Below are 17,279 nucleotides of genomic sequence, written 5' to 3' on the forward strand. Positions count from 1 at the left end.
CCTTAGAGATTCAAGGGTTGTTTTTCCTTATGTTTTAGCCAAATTCTTGTTTACTGAACCTTTGCACAGTGTAGGAACACCATTTTCTTAATAACAATTTATAAGTGGTAGGCTCTCTATAAATCTCTTCCAGTTTATATGAAATGTTTATACTGAGCTAGCAAAGTTATTTTTATAGGACAAGGAAAAGTGGCATTGATCCTCAGTTTGGTACCAATCAGAGGTTATGCAGATTCCTTTGTCATGTCAGAATGTTAGGGCTGATTAATCGTCAGGATAGGCCCAGCCGTGCAGAGCTAACAGAGAACCCCCTGAAATCTCAGTGGCTTAATCCATTGAAAGTGTATCTCTCAGTCAGAGAGAGCCACAGTGATAACATCTGGAACATGTGGCTGCCATGGACCCCATAGCAGAGGACGGGAGAACTGGAGGGTCTCCAAGGGGGCCGGGGGTCTCGCTCCTGCCTGCTTCGGTTCCATTGGCTGGAGGAGCACGGTCACATGACCACCAGGCTCTGCTGGGAGGGTCCAGGAAGATGAGAATGACGCAGGGATTGGTTTTCACATAGCATTTCCCCACACAGAGATCCTTCTTATGGCCTAGATGTGACTTGACAGAGTTTATTGATGAAAGGGACAATCTGTATCATGGTTCCGACTACCAATTTGGTCTATCTGACGAATACATGATGTTATAGACGTTTCGTGTGCTTAGACCCGTGGGATTGTGTTTTTAGCTTTGCCAACCGATATCTTATTTTTATCCAGCTCTATTCCCATGTCCGTTTAAGTTCCCCTCCATCTGTTTTATCTCTCAGGTTCCATAGCCAAATGGTTAAAAATGCATCGGATTCCTTGGGAAGAAGAATGGAGAAATTGGTCATGTTTAATCCCCATTCTTCTGTTTCTTTGTTATATTCCCCGTTATTTCTATTCAGTTTAATATTATACGCTACTCTCATTGGAGTCAGGAGTAAAATATTTAAATATTTCAAATATTTATGTGTTACCTAGAGGCATAAGGAGGCAAGAGCAGGGGTGGTGGGTTGGGAAGCACAAAGGAAGAGAACTGAACGAGGCCATTTGGATGCGGGCGAGGAGAGGGAAGGATAAGGAAACCATTTATAACATTGAAGTCACTGAGCTGGACTCAGTAGATGTAAACTTCTAAAATTGTTTTGTTTTTCACACCACTGCCTTCAGCAAGTTCCGTCTAATCATTCTTCCTTACCCAGAGTGAGATTTCAAGCTGATCCATAGCTTTCCTGGTCACTTTCAAGTACAGTCCAGGCTAATGGCAAAGCTTCCGCCTTCCATCCAACTGACAGCTTTCTCCTCCCCTCAGCTCAGAGTAGGGCACAGGGGTGGAAGCTGGAAGGCTGGTGACGGGTGGGAGAGCAAGGGGAAAGAGGGCTGGGCAGGGAGGGGAGGAGCGAGGCGAGGGCCAGGGAGGGGCCTCTGTCACCGCAGAGCTGGGGCCCGGCAGTGTGACTTCCGGGAGTGACCAGTGTCCAGACGCTGACTTTTTCTCAGGGGGTGCTTGGCGGATCCCTTAGCGATTCACCACTAGTGGGGACCGAAGGCTTCGGGAATGGGTGACGTCCTACCTGGCTGATGGCTGGGTCTCTGTATTCAGTGGTGTCTTTATAGGCTCGCGCCGCTGAGCTCAGCTCATCCAATCCAGGACCTGGGGGTGGGGTGCTTTTCGAGCTTGAGGGCCCACCTGGGCTACAGGAAACTCACAATTCTGTTGTCCAGCACAGACCTGTCTTCCTGCTCAGCACCACAGCCGTTTCCATTCAGTGTTCAGCCTATAGAGTTTTTCAGGTATGGGTGAGGGGTAGTCTCTAGGTCCCCCAGACCCAAGGAGACACTTGCCAAGTTCTCTAGGTGGTTCCCTAACCCTCTGCCCCACTTCCTTGATGGGGGGGGGGGGTCACTCCCCATTTCCCCTGGGAGGGAGGAGGAGGCAGCAGTAACAGGACGTAACTCTCCAAAGAGCTCATGTCTCCAATAACAGTGAATTCTTAGCTTTCCTAACAGAGCATGGAGGTGGCAGCGGGGTGGTGAGCAAACCCATCCCACTGTCCCATGGCATGTCCAGCATCCACCTGTCTTAGCCTTTGGGGCCTCTGCCGACAGTGGGAATAGTCCACTTAACATTCTACTGAAACAACAATAGTACCTCCGCGAACGCGAGAGGATTTGCTGGCCTCAGACGTGAGCTACGTGCTCGCACTGAAGGGTCCAGGGGAGCCTGATCTGTGCTGCTTTCTGGGTTGGCGTCTCCGCAGACCTGGGTGGTGACCGTCACGAGCGCCTGCAGAGCCCTTCCTTTGCTCTAGGCCTCTTTTGGGTAATAACTACTCACTCACAGGAGCCTCACGAAGGCTCCACGAGGGGCTTCTGTTGACTGTCCCAACTTTACAGACAGAGCAGTGGAGTCAGAGAGGCAGTAAATAAATAACTGGCCCAGGGTCGCCCGGCTGGTGAGTGGGGCAGCAGGACGGGGCTGGGTGCAGAGTCAGTGCTCCCAACCTGTCTGTTCTTTAGATTAACGGTGGTGATTAGGGAAGAACTTCCACAGGGCCCCGTTCTGCTCTGAGGAAGACGCAGCCCCTGTCCGTCTGCAGCGGCTCTCTGAGCTCTCCAAGCTCTACCGAAGGCCAGGGGCTGCGTCGGGTGGGGAGGGGCCCATCACCAGGCCCCTGTGGAACACGGAAGGGCCGGCTTCCTTCCTCTCTTGGGCACTCACTCCTGGAGAATTTCCTAGAAATGGAACACCTGGCCTCTACTCACTGAGAGATTTTTCTCTACCCAGCTTCCACGTTCTTCCCAGCAAGCAGAACCCTCCCGCTAAAGAACTGTCTTGCCTATTTGTACACAGGCTGCCCTGACCCAGAAAATGAGTCTGTTTCCTGCCCGTCCCCTCCTCTTCATCAGGTTCTGAGAGCCCAGAAATGTCCAGAAAAAGGAAGGGGACAGGGCAAGAGCAGATTCCCCAGGGGAGCTCAGATTTATGTTGGGAGAAAAGGCATGAAAATTTCTTCATTCAGGGATCCAATCAATACTATTTATCAAGTTAAAAAGTGCCCCTTTATTCATGGTGCATCTTGGTATAGAAGTAATAGTTGGATGTGACCTGGGTAGGTTAATGGGAAAGGGGTAAAGAGTGAGAGGGGAGAGAAGTGAGGGTGTAGGGCACTGGCATCCCACTGCCGGGTGAGTGTCCAGGGGCCTCACTTGACCTGTCAGAACTGTAGACAGCCCGGTTAGGAAGGATTTACCAGACTGCCACGATGGGGAGGGCAGGATTTCGCCCTTCATAAATGTATAGAGCTGCACTTTCTTTTTCTTTTTTTTTCTTTTTAATTGAAATTTTGGGGGATAATAGTAGATTCATTTGCAGCTGTAAGAACAGAGAGATCCTGTGTACCCTTTATCCTGTTTCCCCCAATGGTAACATTTTGCCAAACTATAGTCCAGCTACACCGGGTTATTGGCGGTGACACAATCCATTGATCTTATGCACATTTCCCAGTTTGACTTGGATTCATTTGTTTGTGTATTTAGTTCTATACAATTTTATCATGTGTAGATTCACATATTCACCACCAAAGGCAAGATACAAAATAGCTCCATCGCCACAACGATCCTTCATGTCATCCTTTTATAATCATATTCACCCTCACCCATATCTGCTGTCCCTGATCCTTAGCAGTCACCAATCTGTTCTCCATTTATAAAATTCTGTTATTTAAAATGTTGTAGCAATGGAATCATATAGTATATACCCTTTTTTGGGATTGGTATTTTACACTGGGCCTAACTCTCTGTAGATTCACGAAAGTTGCTTCATCTGTCCCTACAAAGTCCATTTCTTTGTGTTGTGTGGATCTGTGTTCCATGGCGTGGATGTCCCACTATTTGTGTAGCCATTCACCCATGGGAGGACATCTGGTACCCTTGCTTTTGACCTCTTGGGTCATAGGCAGATTGGCCTTTCAGTGGTTGTTCTGCCGTATCTCCTTTTTTTTTTTTTTTTAAACCATATCCATAGACTAAAAGCTTCTGGAATGATGTGTATTATCATATGTTGATAGAAAAAAAAGCCATTCAGTGTGTTCTTAATACTATTAGGGGCTTATTATTGTTATATTCGAATGATTATTACGTCTCTGGCTTTCGTACGGTGGGGAGCCAGTAGGTGACATCGTGTAATGTTAGTGCTGTGTACACGTTCCCTTACAGCGCAAACAAGCAGTGTCCCTTTAGGGTTGTGTTAGGTCCTGAGCCGTGTTTGTTCAGGTTTGTTCTAAGTAGTGCCCACAGCTGAGCGGGTCAGGCCCTGGACAGTTGGACATTGGCCCCGGGCCTCCAATCAAGCCCTGATTACTTTGGCTTTGTACGAGACAGAGCAGTGTGGGGTGCCAATGAGGGGACAGAGGACGGGGTTACGGTTTGAAAATAAGAAGGAAAGCGTGACTCAAACAGCTTGCCAAGAAAGTTTTGGTTAATTTGTCCTTAAGATATTTGGGAATAGACCGGATCAAGCTGTTTAGCTTTTGCTCAGAAATCTTCTTTTGCATTTTGATAAATAACTTGGCTTCGGGACTTCCCTGGCGGTCCAGTGGTTAGGACTTGGCGCTATCACTGTGAGGGCCCGGGTTCGATCCCTGGTCAGGGAACTAAGATCCCACAAGCCTCGCAGCCAAGAGGTCCTAAAGGCTACTGAACTGTGTTCGGGCTAACATGAAAGGCTGATTTTTCTCTGCGTGTAGATAGTCACTAGATAGATGGTCTAAAACAGTAAAGACCATAAACATGTAACTCTGAATTTTAGACTATTGGAGCAAGCTGAGGAAGAAAATAGAAGTCTGTATAGGATACTCCTATTGATTTGTTTGCTTTTTGGAAAGGTCAGAGAACATGTCCACAGCGGTAAAACAGCCCAATTAATATCTGTCTACGCAGTAGCAGCCAGTGATAATCTCATGCAGCTTTTCGTGTATTGACAGGTGGGATTGATGCTGCAGGAGGACAGGTGCAGCACAGAAGGCAGATGTTGGGCAGCGGACTTTATCCACAGTTTCTACCAGCTCTCAGTGGAGGCGAAGTGTTGCTTCTCAGCTGCTTTTCCTCTGAGGGTGGGATACTGTTTGACTTTTAGTTTGTTTTAAATGTCATCTTTTAATTATATTTTGGATAATGATAAAGAGAGAAGCAATGCGTTTGTGAGAGCACATCCTAAAAGGCTCGGCAGCTCTTTTATCTGCTGCCGAAAACAACTCCCACTAGAAAGAAGGTTTCATTAATTGTCATTACTTGGGAATTATGGAATTAGAACAGCTCACGTTTCTTTTATCATTCATATATTTAAGTGACAGTGGCATTACTTACTCTAAATTAAATTCCTTTCATGGTTAAGATATTATGACAGTGTGACAAGAAATAGAGCACTATTAACTTTTATTTTGGAGAGTCATTTTTCTAACAGATATGAAGGCACACTTTTTCAGACTGCGAGGCGGGACGTATTATTCCTTGGTTCTGTAACAGAAAGGAATAGATAAGTACATCCAGCTTAATACTTCAGGAGTTTTAGGGATGGATTAGTGTGTTTAAAAGTCACCTAAGCGGTGTTCACGTCCTCCGCACTAAGAAGGAAGAGAACATTCTTCCACGGTGCTTCCCTCTGGCAGCCGGGGGCTGGGCTGGGTTACTCTCTCCAGCTGGAGCTGGCCCTATACGTCTGCGTTTCATGGTCAGTGGCATCTGTGGGCAGGACTGTGTTGGCCGCCATCCAAAGGCCTGTCCCCAAGGCCGCATCGTTCCTGTCATTTGGGCTCCGGGGGTTACACTTTCCATTTCTGCTCCTTTCTTCCTGAATAAACCTCTCAATTCTAGTTCACGTTTTGCTGTGGCCCAGTTTTGATAACTCTTGTTAATAAGAAACCTTAACGATACATTTGAAGTAGGTAAAAGCGTATCCCGACACTAATAATTCCGTATAGGGTTTGACAAGTATTCCTCAAATACCTGTTATGGACGTGGGTCACCTTATGAAAATTGGTGTACAAAGAATCCCCATTTAGTTGAAAGTGTTTATAATTAATGACCATCTTAGTGCACTTAAAATGTGATTTGGTTTAAAAAAAAAGTCTCACATACAAATTTTGGGAATATATTGTTACCTGAAGTGCTGTATGCAATTCAAGCAGTTAAAAACAAAATACAACAAATAATCAGACAAAAGCAACTGCTCTCTCAAAAATGGACGATGGCCAAAGCTAGTAAACTGTTAGGAAGGCCAACTTTTGTTCACTGCAAACCTTTATTTGCAATGTGCTGCACAACAGTACTTAATTCTCCTGAGTTCTAGGACCTTAGATTGAAATGTGAGAGAAAGGGGTAAAGGATAAAACTACTATATTTTGGCGGCAAGTCAAAAGGAGGTATACGAGGTGGGAGATGAGTTCTCGGTTGATTATACTCAAGTCAATATATTTATTTATTTATTTAGTTGCGGCACGCGAACTCTTAGTTGCAGCATGTGGGATCTAGTTCCCTGACCAGGGATCGAACCCGGGCCCCCTGCACTGGGAGCGTGGAGTCTTAGCCACTGGACCGCCAGGGAAGTCCCAAGTCAATATGTTTAATTTTTAACTCTTAAAAAGTGCTAAGCAAGGCATGACCATTGCCTTTACATTTTCAAAAGGTTCTGAATTACCCTGTACTATTGTCAACTTGGTCAACTCAACTCCATTTCATGTTTCTGCCTCCGTATGTTTGTTTTTATTTTTCCCCCTTGTTGGAAGGATACAGATTTTTAGGACATAGATCCCTAAGGGAACTGGAGACATTATAAGGAGAATTCTGACTGGATAAGACCACTGGGGATTGTTTCATGTACTATTGATTAGTATATGCACCAGAAATTGCTGTCTCCTTTATTAAGAAAACCAAAGTCTAGGACCCAGAAAGGAAAGGGGAATGTTCCAAAGGGAGTGTTTTAAGACGGGCGTTAAAGGTTTTCTTAGAGAATGTTGATTAGGATGCAGCCCAGCTCAGACCGTGTGAAGGACCACTGTTTTCAAGGCTTGTAGAATCCGATCACAGTCTGTTCCATTCCATGGAAAGGTTCTTTTCAAAGAGGTCCGCCTTTGGATCGTGTGAAGGACTTATTGACAGAAGCGTGTGGCACCAAGGATATATACAACTAGAGAAGTTTCAGGTGGGAGATTGATCTCTGGGCACAGCTCAGAAAGTCAGTCATCCAGTGACAAGTCTCCGAGGAAACAGTTCAAGGATTGTAGCTGGAAAGCAGGGGATCAAGTACTAAGTCCACGGTGGGAAGAGAAGAAATCAGAATTCATGTAGCTGCGCTGGCCTCTCTAGGCCTGCCTGTGGCTGTGCAGTGTCGCGCCGGGATACTGTGGGCCTTTTGTCCCTGGGTGGCTGTCGTTGTAACTAACGGTCCAGGGAAGCGGAGGCGTTTGTCCGACACCGCTGCTAAACACTGGCGCCGTCAGCTCCCTCTGCAGCTCTGTGTGTGTATTGGTCGGGTGCAGGGTGAAAGGCACGCTTGGAGACATGAAACCCCACCTTCAGAAAAGCCTGTTGATAGATTTAAACAGCTATGTATGCAAATCATTTTACTAGCTCTCATGGAATAATGACAGAGTCCATCAGGAAACTGGCAATAACAAAGCAGAAAGTACACAGACACAAGTGGAACTTTCTGATGTTTTGAAATACTTGGAACAGAGCCTCCTCTCTAAGTTAATGTTTGAACATGAATCTGGGGGGAACATTCGCTGGATGTATACTTGAAGTGAAAAAGACAACAGAAACATAGATTTGAGTCCCAGTATCTGTGTGATCTGGCTTAAATGGTATTTACTTTTGAAACATCGCTAATAATACCAGTCTGACATACCCCATAGGGTCATTGTGAGGCTCAAAATCAAGGTAATATAGGTGAAGTGCTTTGTAATTGGTTAAGTTCTATAAAATATGAATGTTAATTGCTAGGTTGTTTCAGTGTTTCTTTTCACAGTTATTTTGGGAAAGTGTCAGTTCATTGAGCCAAAGAATTCCTAGAAATCAGCCCCTATTGACAGGGAAGTACTTAATATAAAAAAAAGTGTGTTCCAATATGTAATAGTTTAAAATTTTAATTTGACCTTTGGCTTTGCAACAAAACAATCTATGAGAGGGAACCTCAGGGTGCAGGGTTCGGTCACTGGGGAAGACAATAAGCTGCAAGGAAGGAAGTTTGGAGCAGAGGCAGCTCAGATCCTAGGCCATGGGAGCTGCCGCCCTGCGTGGAAGAAGCTCGGTGACAGTGACGGAGGCAGGGTGAGGGGACAGAACATTCAGTTTTCCCGTCATTCCTTTCTTTTATGTTCCAATTCTCTCCTTTCCGAGAAGTCTTTTCCGAAATGGTGTCTCTCATGTCACCTCATAATATGATGGATAAACTCTCTGACAGATAAAAGATTAAAGAAAGTCACTGCCTGTGTTGAAAACTTCATTTTAAGTATGAAATTCTTCCTAATACAACCCATGTAAATGCAGCCAATAAACTAAAAAGTGGAAGAATCTCTAAACCTTGCCTTCCTGCCATTCACTCATTTCCTCACAATGCCTGAGCCCTTGTACGTGCTGGACCCTGGTCCAGCCCCTCCAGATGTGTCAAAGAGGGAAACCAGCCCGGTCCTGGCCCTGTGGATCAGGTGCTACCGGCAGAGTCTGACAGTAAACAGTAAACAAAATACACATGAAAAGTTGTGGGGTCTAAGAGATGATATTCCCTGAAGAAAACAGCAGAGTAAGGGGATTAGTTGCTGAAAATCTTTCTAAGAAGGTCAGCCTACATATAAAACCAAAATAACGTGAGATAAGAGTCCAGAGATGGGAAAGTTTAAAAACAAGAAGAGGAGAAGGAGGAGAGAAAACCTAAGTGCCTCCCATCTGGAATATTCTGTTTAACTGAGGTGCTTCTTTACAGTCAGTGTTATGCCCCAGAGACTAGTTTCCTGGAACCCTCCAGTACCAGAGTGTAGAAAAAAATGCTGCCTTAAAACCCGGTCAGCCCAGGAGCACCCGGCAACAAGTTACAGCTGAGGATTGCCAAAGACCTGAAAGTTAGACCTGTCTGGGATGACAGTACCTTTAAGTGTCTAGTTATTTATGGCTCTCTTTCTTCCATAAAGAATTTGAAGTGCCGTATAAAAGTGTGTACAATAGGATAAAATAAGTAGTTCAGATAATCAGGACAAAGAGGATATAAGGATAAGAAAATAAAACTGGGACAAGAGTCACACAGAGAGACGTACCGTTGTGGAGGTGACCTTGTAAGGATGGCTTTAAGCGTCCATGGGGCCAAAGTAAGGAGTGGATTAGGATCAGTTATGTAAGTCGCAATATCCTTAAACTGAAAACAGTCCAGTTGTTCACGAGCAGGAAGCTTTTCCTGTTCCCATTTTCTTAGATCAGCTTATTTCATGAAGACTCGTAAGAAGACTAAGTGACCTAGTGACCGGCATTCTTGACAAGGAGTTCCTGGCACCCTAAGAATGTAATAGGCCGATAGCTCGACGCAGGGGCTGCAATTCAGAAGAAGCAGATCTAGATGGGACCAAAACAGAGTGTTTCAAAAACAAAATTTGGTGCAGCTCAGCAAATAGACGCCCTTTCCTACAGCCCTTCCTGGTAATTGATTGTCACAAGCAGGCTTTTCAGTAAGAATGATTGTGAGAATCAAAGGTTGTGGGCAGTGGCAGGAAGCTGGAGGCCAGCTGTTCCCTGCTCCTCATGAAGGTTTAGTCCTTGAGCTTCGACACACAAGGTGGTTGGGTTTTCAGGTGCTGATGGGATGGCCCCTTGCTGGCCTGAGCCTGGCGTCCTCTCAGGCCTGTCCTCACTGGCAGCCAGGTGGGACTGAGGCCCCGAGTCATACACGCCATGGATTATTGTATATTGTGATCTTCCTAAATTCATGTATTTGTTACCTGTCAAGTGTGTTCCCGAGGAATTTTTATGTAAACAATCATACCATCTACAAATAAAGACAGTGTTACTCTTTCCTTTCCAATCTATTAAGCTGTTGTTATTTCCTCTTTACCTTTTTTTTCACTAGCTGGGAACTCAGACAGAAATAGGAATAGCAAGAGTAGACATCCTTCTCTTCAACCTGACCCTGAGGGCAAAGCAACCAGCCTTTCACCATTGAGTATAATATTAGCTGTTGGTTTTTTATTGTGTCTTTTATTAGATTGAAGAAGTCCCCTGTGTTCCTCATTTGCTGAGAGTTTTTATAATGAACGGATGTTGAATTTTGCCAGTTGCTTTTTCTGCATCTATTGAGATGATCATGTTTTCTTTTTTAAGCAGCTTATTAAATGAATTACACTGATTGGTTTTCATATGTTGAGCTAACCTTGCATTCCTGGGATAAATCCAGTCGTGATATAATGTCCTTTTGTGTATTGCTGGGTTCCATTTGTTAACGTTCTGTTATAGTTTTTTGTTTTTCTCTGTTCATGCTGCACATGGAATCCTCCTGAATCTGCCTCACTCACCTGCCTGCCTCGAGGCTAGGATGACGGGGTTCCCCTGGGACTGTCCGTTGGAGTGCCTCGCGTGGCCTCTGCGTGTGACTGCTGCTCGGAGCTCGGCGGCTGGCTTCTAAGAGAGGGTGTTCTGGAGGGAGATTCCCGGGAGGGAGTGTCTGGAGAGCGGCCATTCCAAGCAACCAGGCACTAGCTGGGTGGCTTTTTCTAACGTAACCTTGGAAGTCACGTAGCATCACTTCCCTCACACCCTGTGGGCTGAAGCAGTCACAGCCCACTGGGGTTCCAGGGGAGGATATGCAGGAGCTTGTGGTCATTTCCTGAAACCCCACAGATAATGACACTGATTTTCCAGGCTTGGAAATGTATTGGCTGTCATAGAAATAAAGAGGTCAATTCAGCTTGTAATCCGTGTTCCCTAGTCACATGATTTTCTTGAAAGTCTGGCACCACTGTGTCAGGGGGGGTATAACTTCTCAAAAATAAACAGAAAAGAAATTACTGTGTTTTATCTAGCCATGAAAGTTTTTATCTGAAATATTTCTTCTCACGCTTTATAGAAAAGGCACGTGGTATAAAGTCCCCCCATCGTCCTCCACTTGCCCAGTTCTCTCCCACCCCACTCCCCCGAAACAGACAGACAGCTGCTGCTTTTCTTTTATATCCATGACATCCCATAATGGTAATAGTTTTCAAACAACTTTAAAACATGTTTCTGAAACGTCTTTTCAAATAAAAAAATAATAAAGAGAGGTGGAATATTAATGTTGCTTTGTGAGTTAGACTTTTTCCTTAATTATTAAATCTTTTAGATTTTATTATGAAATTTTTAGATAAAACCAAGCATCTAGAGCCCAGTATCTGTAATTGAAAGAGCAGTAGATTTAGGGTATTTGAGTTTATTTCACATCCAGCAGTTTTTAGTGTCTTAGCTTTTGCTCCTTCCATCCGTTACCCTCCCTTTCTTCCTCATCTTCTGAAACTTTCCTAAAGCAAAACAAGAATAACACAGAACCCCTAGAAGTAAGCAAGAAAAAGAGCAACAATCTCATTTTTCAAATGGGTGAAAAATAGAATAGGAAGACATTCACAGAAAAGGAAAATAAAATGACCCTTAAGCAAATGAAAAGCTTACTTAAGATAAACACAAGATAAAAATGCACTGTTACCATTTTTTACTTATCAGATTTTGTTTTTATTTTTTTACGTTACAACCCTCATTTGCACCTGTATTAAATAGTAGTGGCATAGTACATACTCATTTTATCATAGATATTTTTCATAATTTCTTATAGTCTGTCACTTAATCAACATTTATTTGTATAATTATGATTTTTAATGACTACACTAAAATGTACTATAATTTTAAGGCCTTCCCTAATTTGGGGCATTTAGGTTGTTTTCATGTGCTCTAATGAGTTATACAGCTTTGAATATCTTCCTTCATTTATCTTTTTTCTTCTGTTGAATTATTTCCTTAGGATAAATTCCTAATGGAATCATAAGGATAAAGAGTCCGAGCATCGTTATGGATCTTTGTATGTGCTGCTGTATTTTCCAAATTGTTATCAGAATAAACAGTGTGGCCAGCAGTCACCGAGGGCACTGGGACCACACAATGCTTGGTGTTTGGAACCACACTGCCAGGAATGGGCAGTGTCACTTAAAGAGAAAATTATTCTTTTAGGACACAAAAGCGGTGTATCACACTTACATTAATTTTTACATTTTTCATTGCAGCCTTCTTTATGGTTTTCAGGCATCAGTATGACTTACTCTAAAGAGTGTGCCTCACCCTTAGCTCCTCTTCTAGGCAGCTGGCCAGGGGTCAGGGGTTGTGCTCCCTCCTTCGTGACCCCGTTGTCTGGGGTTAAGCCCCCCCCATCCCCCCGCCTCGCATGAGAGGTCATCTTACTCAGGACACAGGTGCGCTCCGCACTTGCCCAGCTACCTGCTTTTCTTCCTGCGTGTCTTCCCTCCCGCTACTGCCTCATTCCCTCTCTCTGTACCTTTTCCTTTTGAGATCTCATTTTGGATATTTTTATCCATTCATCTTTTAAACAGATCATCCGAGGAGGCTCACGCTTCTTCCTGGCTTCCGTTGTTGTAGTTTATCCTTGTGGTTTCATTTATAAGCGACAGTGGCGCCAGCCCCTGGCCAGGGGTAGGTCCTCTCCGCCGTGTCTCTCCTGCCTGAAGCTTGCCCGGCCGGTGTTGCCAGAAACCACTCCTAAACCCTCCTCTGCTGCACCTCCATCCCTTTGCCAGTGAAGACGTTCCTTCAGTCTGGAACTTGCCCTCATCTTTCTCCACATTTGGATCAGCATTAGTTTTTTGTGTTGGGTAACAGATTAACCTCATACTTAGTGGCTTAAAGCAACACGCACTTGTTATGTCCCGACCGCCGTGCATCAGGAGTCCGGTGCAGAGGGCCTGGTCCCCTGCCCAGGGTCTCGACAGGCTGAAATCAGGGTGTCACCAGGCCACGTTCTCCTGGAGCTCAGGGTCCTGTCTTCCCTCATTCGGGCTGTTGGGAGAATCCATTTCCTCACGATCGTGGCAGTGAGCTTCGCACTTTCTTGCTGCCGCCAGGGCCTCCCTTGGCTCCTGGAGGCCTCCCTCCAGGCCTGGCCACACCTGGGCCTCCTCTCTTCACGTCAGCTCAGCTCTCCTAAGCCAGCAGGAGACTCTCTGGAGTTTGCTAAGATGGACTCGCATAAAGTAACCTAATCCCAGCAGAGAAACCCTAGGGATTAGGGAGCGGTCCCTAAGGGGTCCCCTCGCAGGGCGTGTGCGTGGGGGTGGGCGTCCTGCTCATCCCTCAGCGTCCTGTCGAAATGACACTGTCTCGTGAGCTCTTCCCTGTGCTGTGCGTTGCTCCCTTGCCCCCTTCGCACAGCAGTTTGTGTCTTCCGTCTCACTCTGCTTCACGTGAGCAAACCCGAGACTTCATGTGTTGCCATAGGTCTGAACCACACGCTCACCCTCGGAGGGGCTGGTGCCAGGTGTGCAGGTCACCTTGGCGGGCTTGCTCCTTGTGTGTTACCGGGGCAGCTTTTACTAAGAGTCAGAGTGTGTTCTAGTAAACTGAGGGTTCATGGAGGCTGGACACACACTTCCTGAATATCAGTGGTCCACTGTGGCATGTTTTGAACAAACCTGCCCATCTCGTAAGCCACTTGGGGACAGAGCCTGTGTTTTCTCTCCTCTCTGTAACCTGAACATAGAGGCTGAATGTTGGAAAAAGGGCGAGCACAGATTACAGAAAAGTATCTCAGAGGCAGAAACCAGGGCTTAGCGAGCCTGGGATTTAAGCAGAAATGAAAGACAGTATTAGAGAAGTTTGACTCCAGAGTGCCTCGGGGAGGGGAGCGAGGAATGTGGGGAGCACGAAAACTGTGAGATCGGGGTCCCCTTGGGTGTCTCCGCAGCCCCTCCCCCCCAGCACCCTTCTGGTCGGCACTCACCATGGCCCTATCTGGGTGTCAGGAGTGGGATGGACCTGTGGACCCTCATGCTTTTTTTTTTTTTTTTAACTTTTTATTTTATATTGGAGTATTGCCCTCATGCTTTTTAACCTGTCATCTTGTCTTCTTTCTTCTTTGTAGCTGGTGCTGAAGATCAGATCGGTTGGGCCTTTGGCCTTGGGCTGGAGCGGCTGGCCATGGTCCTCTACGACATCCCCGACATCCGCCTCTTCTGGAGTGAGGATGAGCGCTTCCTGAAGCAGTTCTGCGTGCAGGACATCAACCAGAAGGTGAAGTTCCAGGTAACTGACATGCAAGAATCAAGTAGATGCTAATTGAGGGGGTCACGTGCCCGAAAATAAAATCATTGTATTTAAAGATAGTGTGACTTTGAAAAGAGGTTTTAAATAGAGATTCATAAACACACAGGAGATCATACACCTCCTGAAATTGTATGCTGAAAAAAGAGGATTTATCAAGCCTGTTAGTCTAAGCAGAGGAGAAATTTTGGGCTTTATTAATGGCTATTTTATCATGAAATATCCATCTTTATCACTGATGATACTTTCACAGTTCAGTTTTTTTTGATGCTAATCTAGACACATTGGCTTTCCTGTGATTAGTGTTTGCAATGTATATTTTTTTCATCATTTTATTTTCACTTTCTGTCTTTATATTAAAAACGTGTCTTTTATAAACAGTTGGGTCTTTTTGTAAACCCGTATTTAATTGGAGTGTTGAATATATCTTACACTCAACATAATTACATGGGACGTTCTTGGGTTTAATTTTATTATCTTAGTTCTCACTCATTTTCTCTTTCTGTTCTTTATTTCTTTATTTGGAAATTGAGGTTTTGTGGGTGTGTTTCGGATGGCTTTTGTATTATATTTTTTTACCCTATTGCTGTTTAGTTTCACCATTTTTTGTATTATTTTTAAGTGGTTATTCTAGATTACAGTATGTATAATTAATTCATCACACTTTACCATGAGTAACTATTACAACTTCATGAAACATTTAACAACCTTACAATAGTGTAATTCTATTTACTCTGCCTTTTTTTGTATTATTATTGTCATATTTTATTTCTCTGTGTATTATAATCCCGTAATACGTTGCTCTATTTGCTTCAAATAGCCAATTGTTCTTTAAAGAAATTGAAAACTATATTATTTTATATTTTCCTTGATATTTGCCCCACTGATCACCATTGCTTTCTGCCTATCATGATTTTTCTCTGTGTTCATTTTCTTCAAGTCTGAAGAACTTCATTTACCATTTCTCGTAGTGCAGCATGAATTTTCCCAGCTTTTGTTTGGAAATGCCTGTGTTTCACCTTTATTTTTTAGGACTATTTTCCATGAATATAGATGTCTAGGTTGCCAGTGTTTGTGCTTGTATTTTTTTTTTTCTCTTAGCTCTTTAAACATGTCATTTCATTGCCTCTATCTTTTCACTCTGGTTTTTAGCAGGTTGACCTGTGTATGACTTTTCTGTCTGTTCTCTTGCTTGGGACTTCGCTGTGTTGAATTAGTGATTTTCAACCCTCTTTGAAAATTCTCATTTGGTATCTCTTCCAACAATTCTCCTCCTTTCTTTCTTTACTTTTCAGGCGGTAACTGCATGTATATCAGGCCATTTGGATGTATGCCATAGAACTCTGATGACAGAGGTTTGACTCTTTTTATTTTTTCACTCTGTGCTTCATTTTGGATAGTTTTTCTTGTCTTAGCTTTGGGTTTATGCATCTTCTCTATTGTGTCCAGTTAGCCATTAAGCCCCTCCAATGAGTTAATCATTCCAGATATTGTATTCATCAGTTCTACAATTTCTACTTGCTTCCTTTTTAGAGTTTTTATGACTCTGATGAAATTCTCCATCTTTTCACCCATTTTGTACTTTTCCCTTAAATTCTTTAGTGTATTCGTAGTAGTGATTTTTAAGTCCTTGTCTGTTATTTCCAACCCTTTAGTTCTCTGTTGTTCTCCTTTTAGTCTTCTCTTTCTTCTTAGCTATGGGTCACATTTTTCCTGCTTCTTCACTCGTCCTACTTTTTAAATGGTGGACAGCGCTTTTCCTCGGGAAGCCCTACCCTTTCCCTGGTCAGGCAGCGAAGGTGACGAGCCAGGTCCCTTTGTCGTAAGGAGTAGTCGAACTGGATTTCACGTCTCCTGTCCTCTCTGTGGTGAGACCTGGCCGAGCGGCAGAGTTTGGGGTCTGCGTGTGAGGTTACGTGATCTCTCTCTGCTTTCCGCCCCGCTGCCAGCTTCCTCCAGCACCGATGCTTGCTGAGCAAAAAGGTCAGGAGGGAGACTGGGCTGCAGCGAGGGCTGGCTGTCTCTGCGTTTTCCGATCTGCCAAGAGCCAGGCCTGGCTGGGCAACGTGGGGCTCATCCCTCCTCATTCCAGCGGAGTTTCTTTACCAACCGCAGCTGCCTTCCGCCTACTCGTGCCCAGCGGTGGAAGCTCTGGAATCTAGGGCTCATCTCTGTCTGGAATTCTGTTCGTTCAGACTTGCATCCAGATCTCTTTTGGTATCTTTTATGACAAAAGATTTCTAAATTTATTGTTTTCTCATGCTTACAGTGGGACCGATGGTTTTTTGTGACTTTTATAGCCTAACTAAAAGTAGCACCTTCTATCATTTATTTGATGGTCTGGTTTCATTTTTGTTGGCCTTTTTAAAAAAAAATAAAAAAACCTATTTTTAAACTTTTTACCTTTTTTTAACTTTAAATTTTTTTTTTTACTTTTTACTAAGCTACTTCTTTTTATTCTAGCACCAGGTCCTTCTTGGTTAATTTGGAAGAAAACGCCATCTGAATGATCAAAAGCAGAGCCTGGCTAAGGCTCTGAGCTTTTCTCACTCACTCTTTCCTTTATTCAGTCATTTATTAAATTGGCTGATGTTGATGGGACACCAGCCAGCACCGGGCTCAGCACCACGGTGGGGCAAGCACAGGTGCATGGCACAGTCGTGACCACAGCTAGTGGTGGAAGTCAAGCTTTAAGTGGGCTCACAACTGTCTTCTCTTAGGAGACACAGAGGATCCAGGAGTAGACAATGGGTCTCTTGTATTAAATGTCATTAAAAAAATCTTTCCTGCCTTCAACGTAGAAAATCGGCGTGTGCCTACCTGCACTATTATATAATTTATATGGTTACCTTTGTGTAATAAACTTAATAACTTCTGGTGGGGTAGTTAGGATTTGATTGCTGAAAAAATAGATGT

At 44.3% G+C, this 17,279-nt stretch overlaps 1 protein-coding gene across 12 annotated transcripts in view; it reads left to right on the forward strand.

Moving 5' to 3' along the window:
• Window positions 1-17,279, forward strand: part of FARS2 (phenylalanyl-tRNA synthetase 2, mitochondrial) — a 374,708-nt gene that overhangs the window by 188,106 nt on the left and 169,323 nt on the right. For all 12 annotated transcript variants that reach the window (XM_059937845.1, XM_059937846.1, XM_059937847.1 and 9 more), the window contains one exon: window positions 14,185-14,345. In XM_059937845.1, the coding sequence (XP_059793828.1) occupies window positions 14,185-14,345 (161 nt within the window). The remainder of the gene's footprint in view (window positions 1-14,184; window positions 14,346-17,279) is intronic.

Source organism: Balaenoptera ricei, chromosome 11 (assembly GCF_028023285.1).
Source record: "Balaenoptera ricei isolate mBalRic1 chromosome 11, mBalRic1.hap2, whole genome shotgun sequence".
Lineage (NCBI taxonomy): Eukaryota > Metazoa > Chordata > Mammalia > Artiodactyla > Balaenopteridae > Balaenoptera > Balaenoptera ricei.